Source organism: Leucopleurus acutus (genome assembly GCF_964270905.1).
Source record: "Leucopleurus acutus genome assembly, chromosome: 16".
Taxonomy (NCBI): Eukaryota; Metazoa; Chordata; class Mammalia; order Artiodactyla; family Delphinidae; genus Leucopleurus; species Leucopleurus acutus.
The window spans coordinates 87,233,913-87,251,214 of NC_139158.1; the positions used below are offsets into that span (position 1 = coordinate 87,233,913).

General features: G+C 64.9%; 1 protein-coding gene across 1 annotated transcript; it reads right to left on the reverse strand.

Moving 5' to 3' along the window:
* Positions 1–7,732: 7,732 nt before the first annotated feature.
* On the reverse strand, positions 7,733–14,821 carry EEF1A2 (eukaryotic translation elongation factor 1 alpha 2; the record flags this gene model as incomplete). Its single annotated transcript, XM_082858069.1, has 7 exons — positions 7,733–7,860; positions 8,507–8,741; positions 9,385–9,641; positions 10,712–10,862; positions 12,147–12,443; positions 12,913–13,092; positions 14,678–14,821. 7 exons carry the CDS (start codon positions 14,819–14,821, stop codon positions 7,733–7,735), a joined length of 1,392 nt encoding a protein of 463 aa, XP_082714195.1.
* Between the last annotated feature and the right edge of the window lie 2,481 nt (positions 14,822–17,302).

Below are 17,302 nucleotides of genomic sequence, written 5' to 3' on the forward strand. Positions count from 1 at the left end.
GGGAGGCTGTGCCTTTTGTCATCTCTGAGGTGTGATCCAGGCCCCACCAGCGCTCTCTCTCTCCGAGTCAATGCTCCCATGACCCACTTTCCTCGCCGTGGCCTCTTTACCTGTGTGACCTGGCCCGGCAGTCGCAGACCCCCACCTCTCTACCCCACGTCCCTTCCTCCCAGCTCCCCGCCCTGGGCACACGGCAGCTTCAAGGACCCTCAAGCAGGTAAAGGGGGTTTGAATATACCGTTCCCTCTGGCAGGAATGCTGTTCCCTCCATTAGCACCCGAAGGTCCCTGTGGTTCTCAGGGAGGCCCTGCTTGTGGATCTCCCCTGAGGTGCGACTCCAGCCCCAGCTCTCAGGTTCCCCATCACAGTCTGAAACTGTGTTACTTATTGGCTCACCACCTGTTCATCCCCCAACCCCACTAGACAGGGAGCTCAAGAAGAGGATGGTGCCACACTCACAGCCCTGTGCACACACCCACGGCCCTGTGCACACTCACAGCCCTGTGTACGCTCATGGGCCCGTGCACACACATATAGCCTCGTGCACAGGCACACAGCCCCGTGCACACTCTCACGGCCCCTGGCCCAGCCCACAGAAGCTGCTCGTCAACATTCCCTGACTGAGTGAACACCTTTTTCTAGAGCTAGATGTTGCTTGGCGCCTCTAGCCAGGATGTGTCCCTGGTGACCGGCCCGGGGCTTGTGTGGCTTAGGGTCTGCCCAGGTAGACCACAGGCGGATGTGAGCTGGAGTGCGATGCCGTGGAGACAGGCCGCCCACCAGCAGAGCGGTCAGCCACCCTGCCCACACACGGGCGTGGGCATCTGGGTCCTGGCTGCCAGCCCACCGGCAGCCCCGGCTCGCTTGAGTGCCCGGCTTGCTTGGCCAGATGTCCAGTAGGCTTTGGACAGAGCTGTCCAGCCTGGCGCAGGGCCCACCCCCGGCCCCCTCACCCAGGACAAGGTCACCACACACTAAGCCAGGGAGATGGGACAGAAAGGCTGGACGCTTGGACCAGCAAAACCAGGACACATCAGCCTAGACAGAGCTGGAGCCCTCAGCCAGCACCACGGGCTCAGGCAGGGTGGCCCCTGATGAATCACTCCGCCAGCAAACGCGGCTGCATCCACAGCGTTGCCAGAGGCAGGGTGCTGCCGGCTGCAGGGCGTAGCCCTGGGGCGGCCCCGCGGGCTCATCCGAGCTGGCCAAGTGACCTTTGCAGAGCCCAGGGGTCCTCGCTGGTCGAGTGAAGAGAAACGGCTCCCACCTCATGGGGCTGCCGGTGGGTGCTGAAAGGAGGCGACCCTGAAAACACCACCCAGCACAGAGCAGCATCCACGAACCAGCAGGGAGATGCATGGTGACCCCAGTCCTGGCTTAGAAGCACCCTCGTCCTTGGTTTCTTACAGACCCTCCCCCATGGGAGAGTCCCCCAGCTCAGACGCGCTGACCCCCTCCCTTCTTGGCATCCACCCACAGAGATGAGATCCACTTAGGCCAGTCATTCTTACCCAGGGCAGCTTTGTTCCCCAAGGGAACATCTGTAATGTCTGGAGACATTTTTGGCTGTCATGATGGGCACAGGTGCTACTGGCATCTAATGGGTAGAGGCACAGAACAGGCTCCTCACCCCCACAACAGAGAATTATCTATCCCTGGATGTCAATAGTGATGAGGTTAAGACACCATGATTTAGGTTAACAAGGTGTTCTCTCAAGTTGCAAATATTTCCGAGGAGTTAGCCATTCACCCCTTAGTATAAGATAGTGCCAACAAATGGATTTTCTCCCTAAAGCTCCTAATAATACCCAAGCCAAGGGATGAGAATTTTCACGGCAGGACTCCACAATGTTGGGAAGGAGAGCAACTCTCCCCGACCCCAGGAAGGGCTTTGGGCAGGGCAAGCATCTGGGTGAGGCGCACACTTGCCAAGAGGCAACAGGACGGCTCATCATCAGAGTTTGACAAAGTAACCCTGGGTTTTCCATGTTGCTATTTTCTAGCCTGATGACAGAATCTACCTTTACACCACGCAGAACAGTGCAGTCTTTGCTCCTGTTTCACGGCTCTGTCTGTGTGTAACTGGGCAAGGTGCTGGACCTCTCTGGCCCTCGTAAATGATACCACAGGATTGTTACAACCATTCGCGGAGTTAAGGTTTGCATAGCACTTAGAACAATGTCTGGCATGAGTAAGCATTATATAAGCTTTAAAGTAAAAATAAATGAATCGATTCCAGGGCTGGCTCTGCAATCCTGCATTTCCAACATGTACCACCTTCCTCAACACTCGGGGGGAGGACCCTGGGTTTCCGGAGACACACAGTAAAGAAGGGATGAGAGGACACCAGAGGCACCCAGCATCCCAGAGGCCTCACCCCCACGCCAGCGGAGGCGGTTGCAGGTCCGAGAGAGCCGGGGCTCAGGGGAGCGCCATCCAATACAGACCCCAGCCCTAAAGGTGCGCAGGGCACCCATCCAGGTCCTGCCCACTCTGAGGGGCGAGAGGTTTGCGCAGAGGCCAGAGATGGAAGGGGACATTTCACACACTTCCACCGTGAGGCTCAGAAGCATGAGCCCCACCCCCTCCCCCGCCCCTCATCCCTCCTTTGTTCTGTCCTCCAGCTCCCCTTTTGCCTCAGCTTTGCCGCCCCCCCCCCACTTTCTGGGCAGCTGAACCGCAGACACCAGGACCCCAGCCATCTCGAAAGACCCAGCTTCAAACAGCAGCTGGCACGGTCCTTGTCACCAGAGCCCAGGGCGGGCCCTCTGGGCCAGGGAGCTGGGCCCATCCGTCACTCGGGGCTGGCACAGCCCAATCACGGCCCCTACGCCCCCCAGAGCTGCCAGCATCCCTGACAAGAAGATGGCTTCGGAGCCTGGGACCACTTCACCGAGCATCTTCACAGAGACGGTCCAAAGAGAATGATCTGGTCCCTGCCCCACTGACCCTTCCAGGTCCACCCACTCCGCCCGGGGCGGACACGGAACAGGCAGGGCCTGGGAGCTCTCGCCTCCCCCACCCCTGCTTCCGGCCGCACCCCGGTGTGCGGCTGATTGGACCTCTGCGCTGGCAGCGGGTTCGGCCGGGCTCCCAGCCACGAGCCCACGTCTGAGCGGCCCTCGCCCTCCCCAGCCGACCCCCAAAGAGAGACGCCAGGAAAGGAAGCAGCTCCTCTGGACACCAAGCTCCGTTCCTCCCCAACCCACCCAGACCCACCCCAGTGAAGTCATGAGCAGCCAGCGCAGCCCGCAGCCGGCTTCTCCCCGCACGGGCGCAGGACCGGGAAAGCTCCCCAGCGCTGCCTGAGTCCAGCCACCCACGGCGCCCTGGGCTCAATCCTGACTCCAGCCAGCCAGCCAGCAGTGCAGCTATAGCCGGGACACAGCTTGTGCGGGCGCACACACACTCAACACTCGTGCACACGTGTGCATGCACACGCATGCTCCCTCAAGCACGCACGAGATGCACGCATGCGCACTCACCTGCACACATTCGCTGCCCTGGCTCCCGTGGGCTCCAGGACCCCCACCACGTTCTCCCCACACTCCACACAGCCACATGCAGACGTGCACAGCTCCACACCCAGGTCACACTCACACAGGTGTGCATGGCTGGGTACACACACCAGGGGCACTCGTGTAACCTGGCACACCCTTGGTCCCACTCCAAGACGCACCAGGGCACCCAGGAGGAGACACAGCCACAGCCCCTCACAAGGGCGGTCACTCCCTGGCAAGGAGCCCTGGGGTCTGAGGCCGCCGTCCAGACACAGGACGGTCACCACCAGGGTCACCCAGGTCCCTGGGGGAGGGAGGGAAGGTGCTTCCTGTCTCGAGGGGAGGGCTCCAGGAGCCCTGGGGAGACGAGGGCAGGAGACAGACCAGATTTGGCCGGCTCAGCAGGACCCTGCAACCCCGACGACCCATGAATTTTTCGGAGGTACCCAAAGTGCAGATTGAAGCTGCCAGTTGGGTCCTGGCAGATCTTGCTTTCAATTATTCCCCAGCCCAGCAGAGGGTGGAAGACCCAGCCCCGGGCCTCAGCTTCAGGGGGCAATCGCCCAGCCTGGGCTCCGGCACCAGCCCTGTGGCCCCCACATCCTGCGCGGCAGCCCAGGCATCCAAGCCCAGTGTGAGCGCTGGTCTGTGCCCCCCGCTCGGGTCCTGGCCCTGAGGCTGTACCCCCGCCTGCAGCCCAGGGTGCTCTGTCCGGGTTGTGGTACCACCCACCCTGTCCACCCACCCTCCGCCTCTGAAGCTGACGCCCCGACCCCAAGGCCCAGTGGACCCCGCCCCCTACCCTGCTTCCCTGCCCCACCCACCACCAGACCAAAGGGAGGGGCCCCCACGCCCTCCGCTCACCGCGCAGTCTCAGCCCGCACTCCGATGGCCGTGCCGGGAGCTGGACAGCAGCGGAGGCGGGCCAGGAGGCAGCTGCGCAAGCCCTGCGAGCACCTGACCGCAGGGGCTCCTCCACCCACCAGCTGCTTTGTCCCGCTGGCGGTGGGTGGAGCGGGGCAGGAACCAGCGCCCTCACCGCCTGCACTACTGCCCAGATCAGAGGCTCCCAGACTTAGGTCCAGGCACCCCGGGGGCGGAGAGCCCTCCGGAAGGCCCTCAAGACCGGACTGTCCTCCCCGCAGCCAAGGCCTTGGCTTTGTGCCGCCCGCCCCCCGCACAGGGGGGTCTTCAGAGCCACGCGATGTGTGGCGACTGCGCTGTGTGACCTTGAGTTTTAAATATTTCTGCTTTCCTTTCCGGTGCACCAAGTCTATGGCTACCACCCCAGTGGTGTCTGACCCTGCGAGGGTTTGAGAACCGACACCCAGAGTGTGACGCTGGGCCTCTGCCATCCCACCCAGCCCTCCCCTCCCACTGCCAGTCCCGAGGTGTGGCCAGTGCCCACCCTCCCCCGAAGCCCCTCCCGCTGAGTGTGTTTGGCTCCCGGAACAGCCCAGAGACCCAGGTCCCTGCCGACCCCAGCTCTGCAGGGGGCTGCTGGTGGGGGAGCCCCCCCCTCCGAGGTCAGCAGAAAAATCCTGGGAGAGGTGCTGCATGTGCTGCCCCCACGTGGACACCTGGAGGTACTGCATGTCCCCGAGAGTGAGGTCCGGATTTCTCTTCCTCTGCCCTGGGGAACCCCACCCTGATCAAGGCACAGGGATGCAGAGAGGTCCAGTGCCCTGCCAGGCAACAGACCAGGAGCTGCACCTTCCTGGGGCTGCCTTAATCACTCCATCCCCGAAGGTGGCCCAAGGCCCCCTCCGAGACCCTCTCAGAAGCCCCACCCTCCACCGTGGCGGGGACCCCCATCTTCCTCAGACTCCGGTGGGAGTGAAGAAGTGCTCCCACCTCTGTCCTCACACTGCCCTGAGAGTCCATGAGCCTGGAATGATCTGTGTCCCCCACCCCAGAAACACACTCACCTGCAGGGGGCGGGAAGTATGGCTGAAATCCCCCCACCCTTGGCATCTGGACCACAACAGCCGCTTGGACCAGAGGGTGAGGGTCCCCTCAGGGACCACGCTGGGGGGCTTCCTTTGACCCCAGCCGTGGGCTGGATTCATTCTTACCCTGTCTCATGCTGACAGGTTTCTCTGGCTTGACCCCAATTCTAACTGGGCCAAGTGTAAAAGGACAGCTTCCTGGGACAGACAGCTGGCAGGGTCACAGCAGGTTGGCCCGGGGGGCCCAGGATGAGCCGCAGCTCAGAAGAGTGGCAGGGGGCACCCAGTTTCCTTGGGTAGGGCCACCAGATAAAACACACCAACAAGCGTGAACCTCAGGTAAGCAGTAAATGCTTTTTCAGTGTACATAGTGCATGGGACATATTTATGTTCAAAAGTATCCACTGTTTCTCTGAAACCAGATTTGCCTGCGGTTCTGTGTCTCTGTTCGCCTACTCGAGCTGCCTTCCTTGAAGGCCTCTGAGGGTCAGCCCAGACCCTGCGCACGGGGGTCTACAGGCCGCCAGCACCGGGGAGGTGGGTCCCAGTTCGCACAGGGGTCTACAGGCTGCCAGCACCGGGGAGGTGGGTCCCAGTCCACACTCAGCTTGGCCAGCCTGGTGCCCTTCTTCTGGTTCTACTCTCCCTTCCTGCGCCCTCCGGGGGCCCATCCCCACTTTGGGACTGGGCGGGGAGACACCACCGTCCCTCCGTGGACACCCCTGAACCCCAGCACCCATCTGTCCTGGCTGGCCCCTCACTCGGTGGCATAATTCCCATCACCACCCAGGGTTGTGGGCTGGATATGCTCCCAGAGAGTTCAGGCCTCAGGCCCTGGAAACTGTGATGTGACAAGTGTCAAGACAGTGTTTTGCAGAGGTGACTAAATCAAGGATCTTGAGTGGAGATGACCCTGGATTATCCAGGGGGGTCTTCAGTGACTCCCTTATAAGCAGTTGGCAGGGGAGATTTGACCCAGAGGAGAGGAGACCATGTGACCATGGAGGCAGAGACTGGGGGCATGTGGCCACAAGCCCAGGGACTTCGGCAGCCACCAGGAGCTGCAAGAGGCACGGACCGGACCCTCCCCCACAGCCTCTGGAGGGCGCGGGCCTTGCCCACGCTGGATCTTGTCCCAGGGATACTGGACTGCAGGAGGGCCATTTCTGTCGTTTTAAGCTTCCAGCTTGAGGCCCATTTGTTGCTGCAGCCCCAAGGGACTCATACACTAGGGGACCCTGTGGTTGGCCTGCTGCTCACCCTGGAGGGGACGCCCCACAGCCCAGTTCCCGCTGCAGGCGGGCAAGTCTGCACTGCGCCCGCAGTCAGGGATCTGCTCAGCCCCGCCCTGAGCTCCACCTGCAGCACCAACACCGGCTCGGGCTAGGCACTGCTTTCTGGCAGCAGGGAGAGCTGGGCAGCGAGCCCTCCCTCCCCCCTCCACCGTGTTTGCTGACCAAGGTCAGGGCTTGTTCTGGGGTTCCAGGGGCTGGGGTTCCTGGCTGTGCCGGGGGCCCCACTGAGGAGCAGGACGGCAGTGGCGCTGCGTCCAGCCACAAGTGACCAGCCTAGGGCTGGGAGTTGGGGGCGTTAAGAGTGGGCTTCCAAGAGCGTGGGAGCTTGAAAACCCGGGTGAACAACAATGTGTGTGTGACAGCCACTCGTGGGGGAGGAGCCCTCAGTTCATCCCATTCTCAGAGAGACCCCCAACACGTTCAACCCCGCTTCTGCGGATCCAAAGTGACTCATTCTTTGTCCTGGGTGCCCCCACTGGGGGAACGCCAAAGCCCCCTCACCAGCTGGACTCTGGATCCAGTGCCCCACCGTCCCCCTGGGTAGCACAGGTGGACACCTGGCCAGGTCGCCCACAGGGGTGGTGGGTGCTGGGCGGGACGCCAGGTGGGACGGGGCTGGCAACTTGGTGGGGGGCCAGGAGGGGTCCTAACGAGCGCCCTCTCGCAGGGCGAGCCGCCCACCCCCCAACAGCAGGCGCACACGGCTCCGGGGTCGCTCAGTTTATTGGTAAAACGGGCACTGAGCGTGGCAAAGGCTGGACGCGGAAGCCGGGGCGGCGGCGGGGGCGCTTTTCCTCTTAAAGAACTTCCACTGGACCTTGATGGCGAGCATCCAGTCGCTGACGGAGAGCCTCTTACAAGCGGAGGTGCAGACATGCGCCTGGCGAGGGGGCGGGGCGCCGGGACCGCGCCGGGAGCGGGGCCGGGGGTAGGGGCGGGGGCGGGGCGCGGCGCCGCCGGGGAGGGTCGCGCCGCGGGCGCCCGCGCTTCACTTGCCCGCCTTCTGCGCCTTCTGCGCCGATTTGGTGACCTTACCGGCGCCGCCACTCTTCTTCTCCACATTCTTGATGACGCCCACGGCCACCGTCTGCCGCATGTCGCGCACGGCGAAGCGGCCTGCGGGGAGGGGGCGTGAGGCGCGGGCCGGGATACAGCGCGCAGGCGCACTCGCGCCCCCAGCATCCTCCCCAGCCCCAGGCCCTGGGGCGGGACCCTAGCGCTGGGCACCGAGCTCTCTGCGCCTGTTTCGGGGGGTGGGGGGGCAGTGGAGTACGAGGCTCCTGTCTCCTTAGGTGGCAGGAATAACACAAATAGGACTCCGCCAAGCCATCGTTGTGGGAATTAAATGGTATGTGGACAGTACTTAGGGCAGGCTGGCGCGGAGTACAGCACACCCTTTTAGCTATCTTGAACATGGCCAGCAACCTTGCATAAGGCAGATCTCTGATATAGGTCTGTGGGTCGTCCTTGGGGTATCTGTGCGGCCGGCCAGCTGGAGGCAGGCAGCCAGTCCTAACTCTGCCACCAGACCAGCTGTGGGCCTTGGGTGAGTCTGCAGAGCAGGATACCATCCCAGGCCCACCCAGTGGGGCCACCTGTGCTCCATGAGACAAAGACCAAGGCCGGGGGCCTCCTGCTAAGCTCTAAGCTGCAGCGCCAAAGTGCAGGACCCTCCGTCCACCCCACCCCCACAGTGGTGCTCTGCCCTTGGCCTGGATTGGCCACCACCCCGGGGCTGCCCCTCCCTCACCCCCCAGCTCACCGAGAGGTGGGTACTGGGAGAAGCTCTCCACACACATGGGCTTCCCCGGGACCATCTCCACGATGGCCGCATCGCCGGACTTCAGGGACTTGGGGTTGTCCTCCAACTTCTTTCCAGAGCGCCGGTCAATCTTCTCCTTCAGCTCAGCAAACTTGCAGGCGATGTGGGCTGTGTGGCAGTCAATGACCGGCGAGTAGCCAGCGCTGATCTGCCCAGGGTGGTTCAGAATGATGACCTGTGGGCAGAGGTGCATGAGGCCATCAGGCACACGCAGGTGGGCACAGGGGGAGGGCACAGAGCTGGAGGAGGCTCCGCCCACCCCCAGGTCCCTGGGGCCCAGAGTGCCGACCATGGAGGAAGGTCAGTCTAGGGGGGACCCAGGCCCCCGGACCTGGACCCCGAGGTCCTCTTCAAGCATCCAAAAAGCCACAAGAGCTAAACAACGACGAGGGCACGGTTTGAAAGGGCCAGCGGCCAGAGCAAAGACAGGGGACGACAAGACAGGACTTAGATTATCATATTTCAATTGTATCTCAGTAAAGCCAATTTAAAAAGTCCTAGTCACATAAAGAGGTGACCGAAGAGGACACAGTGCAAATGTGGAGAATAAAGTATCACAGGCCTGTCCCAGGCAATAAACTGATAAAAGCGTTTTCAGGACCAAAGTGGGACCTCAGTGAGGCCAGGAGCACCGAGGCCGGGGTGCACCCCGCCTGCTCTTCCCACCTGCACCCTCGGCCGGCTTCAGCCCTTCCCGGCCTCAGTGGCCCACTCTGCGAAGCGGGGGTCTCAGTCCTCCCCAGCGCCAGGCAGCCCCCTCACCTGAGGACAGCCCTGGTACTGGGGGGGTGGGTCCTGCCGGCCACCGGGCTGCCCACCTGGGACGTGAACTGGGCGGCCTCCTGGGGTGGGTCGGACTTGCTGTCCCCGCACACATTGCCCCTGCGGATGTCCTTGACCGACACATTCTTCACGTTAAAGCCTACGTTGTCCCCGGGCAGGGCCTCGCTCAGCGCCTCGTGGTGCATCTCCACTGACTTCACCTCCGTGGTGATGTTCACAGGCGCAAAGGTCACCACCATGCCCGGCCGGAGGATGCCCGTCTCCACTCGGCCCACGGGCACAGTGCCAATGCCTGGGCCGAGAGGAAGGGGGCCATGAGGGCAGGCTGGCGTCAGGGGTGCCCTGTCCTCCCTGGCCGGTGGGGGGTGGCCACGTGGCGGGAGGGAGGGGACAGGGAGACCCCGGGCAAGGCGGACGCTGAGACATTCAGACAGAAGTGGAGGCTTCCGCGCCCCGCCAGCGGAAGAAGGGACTGAGGAAGAGAGTTCCCAGGGCACAGGGAGAATGGGCAAGGAGGGGTCCCACCCTGTGAGGCAGAAGCCCTGAGCGGATTGAGGACCAGCCCACCCAAGGTGGCCTGCCTGGCGCTGGCGCTGCTGTCCTGAGGGTCACCCCCAAAGGGGCGTGGGTGCCCCTGCACTTCTCAGAGTCTGCTTATACTGTGTGGCTGCCCAGTGGGGGTCTGGTGCTCCCCAGAGTGGGGGACAGGGGGCGGTGGGGGCTCCAGCTGGTCTCCCTGGCTGTGACAGAGGCTCGTGTGGCATTGCGGAGGCTGAGGCTGGTGGCTGTTCTCTGTGCTGGGTGAGTGACACCCCCATCCTGCACACAGCCCCGCATCTCTGCCACAGCCTCCTGGCTGGGGGTCCCCCATCGCTGCCCCCTCGTGGGCCTCACACTTGTTTATGGTTCTATATCATTTCATGACCAGCTTTTCTCACTCCTGGAGTGGATCGTGTCTCCCACAAGACAGGAATCTCCAAGTGGAGAGTAATATGCGACTCTCCCTGTGCCACCAGCTCCTGGTATAGGGCTGGGCGCTTATCTGGAGGGAGGAAGACCCTGGCAAACTCGGGACAGACTGATGGACGGGCGGGGGGAGGTGGGTGGATAAATGGACTGATGAAGAAATGGATAATAGATGGGTCGGGGGTGGGGGTGGATAGATGGACAGATAGATGCATGGATGGAGATGGTGGATGGGTGGCCCCCCGGAAAGTGTGCAGCATGGGGGAAGGGGCTGAAATAACCCGGCCCGGATGCTCCTGGTCAGGGGCCCATTCTCAGGAGGGGGTCTGAGGGCAGAGCTGGCCAGGCTGCAGGGTGGGTGCTGCAGCGGGCGGTGGCCACGGAGCCCTCACTCACCGCCGATCTTGTACACATCCTGCAGCGGCAGGCGCAGGGGCTTGTCTGTGGGGCGTGTGGGGGGCAGGATGGTGTCCAGGGCCTCCAGCAGGGACACGCCACTGGCGTTCCCTTCCTTCCGCTCCACTTTCCAGCCCTTGAACCACGGCATCTGCGCAGGAGGAAGAAAGCACCGTCCTAGAGCCCACGTGCCCCCGTGCCACCCACCCCACAGCCGTGGCCTCCGGGCCCACGGTTGGCTCACCCCTCCCTACGTGAGACCCCACGAGGGGAGCTCGATCCGCGACATACAAGCCGGCAGCCCGGCCAGGAGGGGCGGCCCCCGACCACGGGTGCAGGGCTGAGTTTCCCCTGGCTCTCCTGAGATACCCCCCGTGCCCACCTCCCTCAGTGTGGGCGCTGCAGCCTGGCCAGGACTAGTGACCCCTGCTGGGCCAGGGGTAGCCTCTGGCTTGACCGGGTGAGGCACTTGGTCTCGGGCTCCACAAATTCAAAACAACCAGGTCCCACTCATCACCTCCTGCCAAGGCAGAGTCCCCAGGACATGGGCTGCCAGAGCCGCCAGCTTCCCAGCTGGCCCCAGAGAGCCTGCCCTGGGCCTCGGGGAGGGGCCTGGCAGGCCCCGTGGTCTTGGCCCCTGGGGGAGATGCAACCCTGCCACGCAGGTCTCTGGAGACAGAGACGGGGCAAGTGGGCGGGGGGCCCAGGGGGGCCCAGGGGGGCCCAGGGGGGCGGGGGGGCGTGTCCCTGGCCAGAGAAGGGGCTGCAGTGGCTTCGGGGCAAGTGGGCCTGGGGGGCCCCAGGGGGGCCCAGCGTCAGCCTGGGGGGCGGGGGGGCCCAGCGTCAGCCTGGGGGGCGGGGGGGGCCCAGCGTCAGCCTGGGGGGCGGGGGGGGCCCAGCCTCAGCCTGGGGGGCGGGGGGGGCCCAGCGTCAGCCTGGGGGGCGGGGGGGCCCCAGCGTCATCCTGGGGGCCCAGGGGGGGGCCCAGCGTCAGCCTGGGGGGCAGGGGGGCCCAGCGTCAGCCTGGGGGGCAAGGGGGGCCCAGTGTCAGCCTGGGGGCCCAGGGGGGGCCCAGCGTCAGCCTGGGGGGCGAGGGGGGCCCAGTGTCAGCCTGGGGGGCGAGGGGGGCCCAGCGTCAGCCTGGGGGGCGAGGGGGGCCCAGCGTCAGCCTGGGGGGCGAGGGGGGCCCAGTGTCAGCCTGGGGGCGAGGGGGCGTGTCCCTGGCCAGAGAAGGGGCTGCAGTGGCTTCTGCCAGCCTCACAGGGAGGCTGAGCTGAGGGCAGAGCGTCCGGCCCCCAAGGAGTCGGGGCTTCCAGCAGCGCGGACACCCACAGGGGGCTGGTACCGCACCTCCTCCTGCTGGCTGTCTGTGCCCGCCCTGACCCAGGGCCCTCAGGGGGAGGTCCGAGCAGCCCCACCGCTGCTGGGCACTCACGTTGGGCGAGGGTTCCAGCATGTTGTCGCCGTGCCAGCCCGAGATGGGCACGAAGGGCACGGTGGCTGGGTTGTAGCCGATCTTCTTGATATAGGCGCTGACCTCCTTGACGATCTCGTCGTAGCGCTTCTCGCTGTAGGCGGGCTCCGTGGAGTCCATCTTGTTGACCCCCACGATAAGCTGCTTCACGCCCAGTGTGTAGGCCAGCAGTGCGTGCTCCCGGGTCTGCCCGTTCTTGGAGATGCCCGCCTCAAACTCGCCCACTCCCGCCGCTACGATCAACACGGCGCAGTCCGCCTGCCCGGCAGGTCGGGCAAGGTGAGCCCAGACCTCGCCCAGCACCCAAGCCCAGGCCCCTCTGGGCAGCAGACAGGGGCCTGGGCCATCGCCTGGGCATGGAACCTGGGGGTCCCGACCTTAGGGGCAGTGTCTGTCTGTCTGTCTGTGTGAATGCCCTGGCAATGTCGGACTGTCCGGGGGCATTTCTGCCCACATTTCCGTGTCCCCATCCTGGCCTCTGTGTCTCCTGTGAAGGCGGCCCTGACAGTGGCTGGCTGTCCTTACAGGCACCCTTGCCAGGCTGAGATGCCAGGACACTTAGTTCTTTGGGGGGGGGCGCGTGGTGACAAAGGTGAGGGGTCTCATGCCCTGGCGAGGAAGCAGAGGAGACCCAGCTACCGCTCACCGATTGCAGGGCCCCCCAGGCTCTCCTGAACGGTGCCCCCGCCCCACCTCCCGTCCCCCAGGCCCCCGAGGCCCCGCCCACCTGGGATGTGCCTGTGATCATGTTCTTGATGAAGTCGCGGTGGCCCGGGGCGTCGATGATGGTGATGTAGTACTTGGTGGTCTCGAATTTCCAGAGGGAGATGTCGATGGTGATGCCGCGCTCCCGCTCGGCTTTCAGCTTGTCCAGCACCCAGGCGTACTTGAAGGAGCCCTTCCCCATCTGGAGGGGTGGGGACGTGGTTCAGGACGGGACCGGGACTCGGGTCCCCCTGGGGCGCGGGAGCAGCATGTCACAGCAGAGACACCCCTCGCTACTGCTGGAACCCTGGGGCTCTGGACCCACCTCCGGAACCGGGGACACCAAGACCTCATCCATGCCCTGCCCGGGCCGGCCTCCTGCCGCCTAAACGGGCTCCACCAGCAGGGGGCGCAAGGGCCTGGGAGCAGCCTGAGAGCCGCCCTGGTTTCAAGCCCTCCCCTGGCTGAGGGCTTCCCTTTATCTGAAGCCAGGGTCCCCCCCACCGCACCCCCCAGATCCCTGTGTCAGCTGATGACCCCGCTGGGCTTCAGGCTGTCCAACCAAAAAGCCCCTCTGTGGTTTTTTTTTTTTTTTTTTTTTTTTTTTAGGGAAAAAGAAAGAAAGAAATCAGATGAGGTGGTGGTAAGGAAGGGCCTGGCTTTCCAGTTCTTTCCACAGCCGCTAGAGCTCCCCAGTGGCTCTGAGGCTCCTCCTCCACTCCCCGCCCCACCTGACCAGGGAAAGCAAGGCCGGGCTGCCCTCTCCCAACACCTGTGCCAAGTGCCCAGTGAGACCCCCATGCCCAGGGTCAGGGCTGCGGTCAGGGTGGCAGCTGCGGTCACTGCCCAGCTGGTCAAAGCTCCCTGCCAGGGCCATGCACGGACAGGGCTCTGCCCTCCAGGGAGACTGCCCAGCCAGGGTCCAGCTAGACCCGAACCAGACACCCCGCGAACACCCTCAGCGCCCCTCAACACCAGCCCTGCAGGGAAGAAGAGACACAGCTTTGGGGCCCAGGAGCACCCCCACAGCCCAGGCCAGCAGCTGCCCCTCCTGAGCCCTGGCACCGGCCATCCAGGTGAGACCCCTCACAGCTCCCCAACAGGAGCTTCTCCCAGAGCTCAGGGGTGGAGGTGGGAGGCACAGAGAGCAGACCCCCACTCCATGGACACTTCCCACCCGTGGGTCTCGGACGCTTGAGAGGATCAGCTTCGAGAAATGGGGGGTCAGCCATCAGGGCCCCTCTCCTCCTCGCCAGGTGACAAAAGCTCCCCCAAAAAAAGGGTGCTACCCTGGACAGGCAGCTTGCCCCGGGCCGCAGGAGAAAATGGAGCTGATGGGCTGGGTGCCCATCAATCAGCTATTAATAGCCGCTCTGAGTCCTGGCCCAGCCCCGGGACAAGCGAGGACAGCGCCACCTCCAGCCCCAGACCTCAGCCCCGGGGACACGGGAACCCAACCCTGGGGGCTCAGAGACAGTGACCTATCCTGGGAGAAATGCACCTCCAGCCCCTCCCCCGCCGGGGTCTGGTCCAGCAGGTCATCCCACCTCCCCCCGACCAAGCACCTCCTCAGAGAGAGGCTCCCCCAGCTGCCCCCATGCCTTTCCCATCCGGATGCTGCGACACACACGTCTCCCACATGGGGTCCTTGCGGCTCACGCCCCTCTTGCCCCAGAGGAGTTCATCTGAGCTATGTGCCCCGGGGTCAGGGAAGCATCAGCCCGGCTGCCCTGTGAGAACCCAACCTCACGGTGGAGGCAAAGGTGGGAGCCCCCCTCAGGGCTCACCTCGGCCGCCTCCTTTTCAAACTTCTCGATGGTCCTCTTGTCGATGCCCCCGCATTTGTAGATGAGGTGGCCGGTCGTGGTGGACTTGCCTGAGTCCACGTGGCCGATGACCACGATGTTGATGTGGGTCTTCTCCTTGCCCATCCTGCCCGGGGTGTGGGGAGGGGCTGGCGCGACCTGGGGTGTCCTGGCTCAGGGCGAGGGGCACGCTGAGCGGTGACTCTGTGGGTCGAGGTGGGGAGCAAAGGTGATGGGGGGCCTCAGAGAGAAGCCCAGCAAAGCCCTGCCCTGCACAGGTTGGGAGCACACACTGAGCACAGTCCGGGCCCCAAGGCCGGAGCCAGGCCTCCGTGTTTAGCTGAGCAGAGCCCGGGGACAAAAGCCCAAACAGCCCAGTAGCCGCACACGCCTGAGTGCTGCGCCCACAGAGCCCCCACCCTGAGAGGCTAACCCCACCCGGAGACACCGAGGAACACCAGCCTGGCGAGCCCCGTGACCAGTCAGGAGCCGGTGATGAGTCACCCTGCCCCGCTCTCCCGTGCCCTGGCCCCGGCCTTGGGCTGGGACACCGCACCCACCGATCCCAGCCCCCACCCCCCGCCCCGCAGAGCTGCCACGGTGGAGAGGCGGCCAGTGCTTCCCACTCCCCTCCTCGAGCAGGGACGGCACCATCTTCCCCTCATCCCTGCCCGCAGGCTGGCACCGGGGAGACGCCTGGCCCAGAGCTCAAGCAGGGCGGTGCGGTGCCCAGATCAGGGACCCAGAATAGCTCGGGCCCCCCCCAGGATCTGGACGGGGGCAGGCAGTAGGGCAGGGAGGTGGGGGTCCCTGCTGTGTCCAGCTCGGGCCCTCCCCGGGGTCTGGACGGGGGCAGGCAGTAGGGCAGGGAGGTGGGGGTCCCTGCTGTGTCCAGCTCGGGCCCCCCCCCAGGGTCTGGACGGGGCCAGGCACTAGGGCAGGGAGGTGGGGGTCCCTGCTGTGTCCAGAGCAGGGAGAATCTGGCCCCAGCAGCCATGCTCAGCAGATGCCAGACAGAGATGCCCTCAGCCTGGTGGGGGCAGAGGGCCATACCCTCCCCCTTCCCTCTGGTCACAGGGTCACAGCCCCTGCCTCATCCTGGAGGTCAATGGAGAAACCTAGGCAGCCCGTGGGGGGGGGGGGGGCAGGTGGCTGGGGAAGGGAAAGCGGGAGAAAGCGGCGCACCCCAGGGTGCGGACCCCAGGGTGCGGACACCGCCCGCCAGACCTGAGGGGTGGCAAGGACCCCTCAGGTCTCACAGCCTCCCCTCCCCCTCTACGTCGGGGGGTCACCCCCAGCGCCCACCCTCACCAGCCCCCAGAGCTGACGACCCTTCCCGAACCCCACAGGGCCCCCCCACGGCGATCCCAAGGTCACGGCTGCAGGTTGATCGCCACCGCCCAGGAGACTCGGCCCCGCCGCGGCAGCCCCGTAAACAAGCGCTACCGCGGTGCCCCCACCCCACCCAGGGCCGCCCGGGGGACTGACCCCGGTGCTGGGTCCGGAGTCCCCGGGCGGGCAGCCGATCTCCTCGGGGAGCAGCGCAGCCTCGCCAGGCGCCGGGCCGACCAGTCTCTGCCCCTGGGACTGGTCCCCGGGGAAGGAACCCTCTGCGGAAAGCTGGGGGCGGGGGTGGGGACCCGGAGGCCCAGCGTCCTTACCCGGAGCCGAGGTCTCAGCCAGAGGGACTGGCGGCGCCGGCGCCGGCGGTTTTATCTCTCCAGGAGGGGGGTCCACCTATTGACGGAGCAGGCGCAGTGCACTGCACCCCTGCAGTACGGCAATGCGGCACCGGCGCGGGCGGGGCCGGGGGCGGGGATGCGAGGGATGCAGGGATGCAGGGACAGCGGGCCCGCGGGCGCACGCGAGCGCGACAGGGACGCGAGAGGAGCATGTGGCGAGGGAGGGAGCTACAAAGGCGGAGACGAGACGCACCCGGAGGGAGCGCGGGCGGGGAGAGCCAAACAGGCGGGGGCGGCGAGAGCCGGATGCGGAGAGGGAGCCGAAAGGAGGGAGGCGCAGAGATGGAGAGAGGCCTGGAGAGAAACAGCTAGCGGCCGAGGGCAGATACCGCAAGGCTGAAACGCCAGGCTCGGGCACGCGAGGGGAGAGCAGCGCCGCGCCGAGCACAAAAAGACATTTGGATCAAAAAGGAGGTCCCAGGGAAGGGCCAGTCCGCGAGGATGGGGCCGGTGGGGGCAGGGGAGGAGCAGGGCAGGCCTGGGGGGTGGCTGAGGTCGGCGTCTGGGCGGCTGTCCTGCCGGCACCTGATTTACGTGGTGCTGTGTTCTGAGGCATCTCTCCAGGGTGGCCCAGGGGGTGCAGGCCCCCTGGTGGGACCCCAGAATCTGCTTCTTTCCAAGTCCCCTTCCCCCCATGTGCCTGCCACACAGGTTTGCCCCAGCAGGCCCCCAGAGCCAGGCTTCTGCACCCCGGCCCCGTGGTGTGGCACGGAAACTGTGGCCTCCAGGGTCCCCTCAGCTCGGCCAAGTGGCCTGAGGCTCCATCAGCAGATCCAGTCAGCTCACCCTCCCTCCAAGCCCTGGAAAGAACTGTTTTCCACCCTGGGCCCCTTTTGGTACAGGGAACACTTGAAGTCCGCCCCCA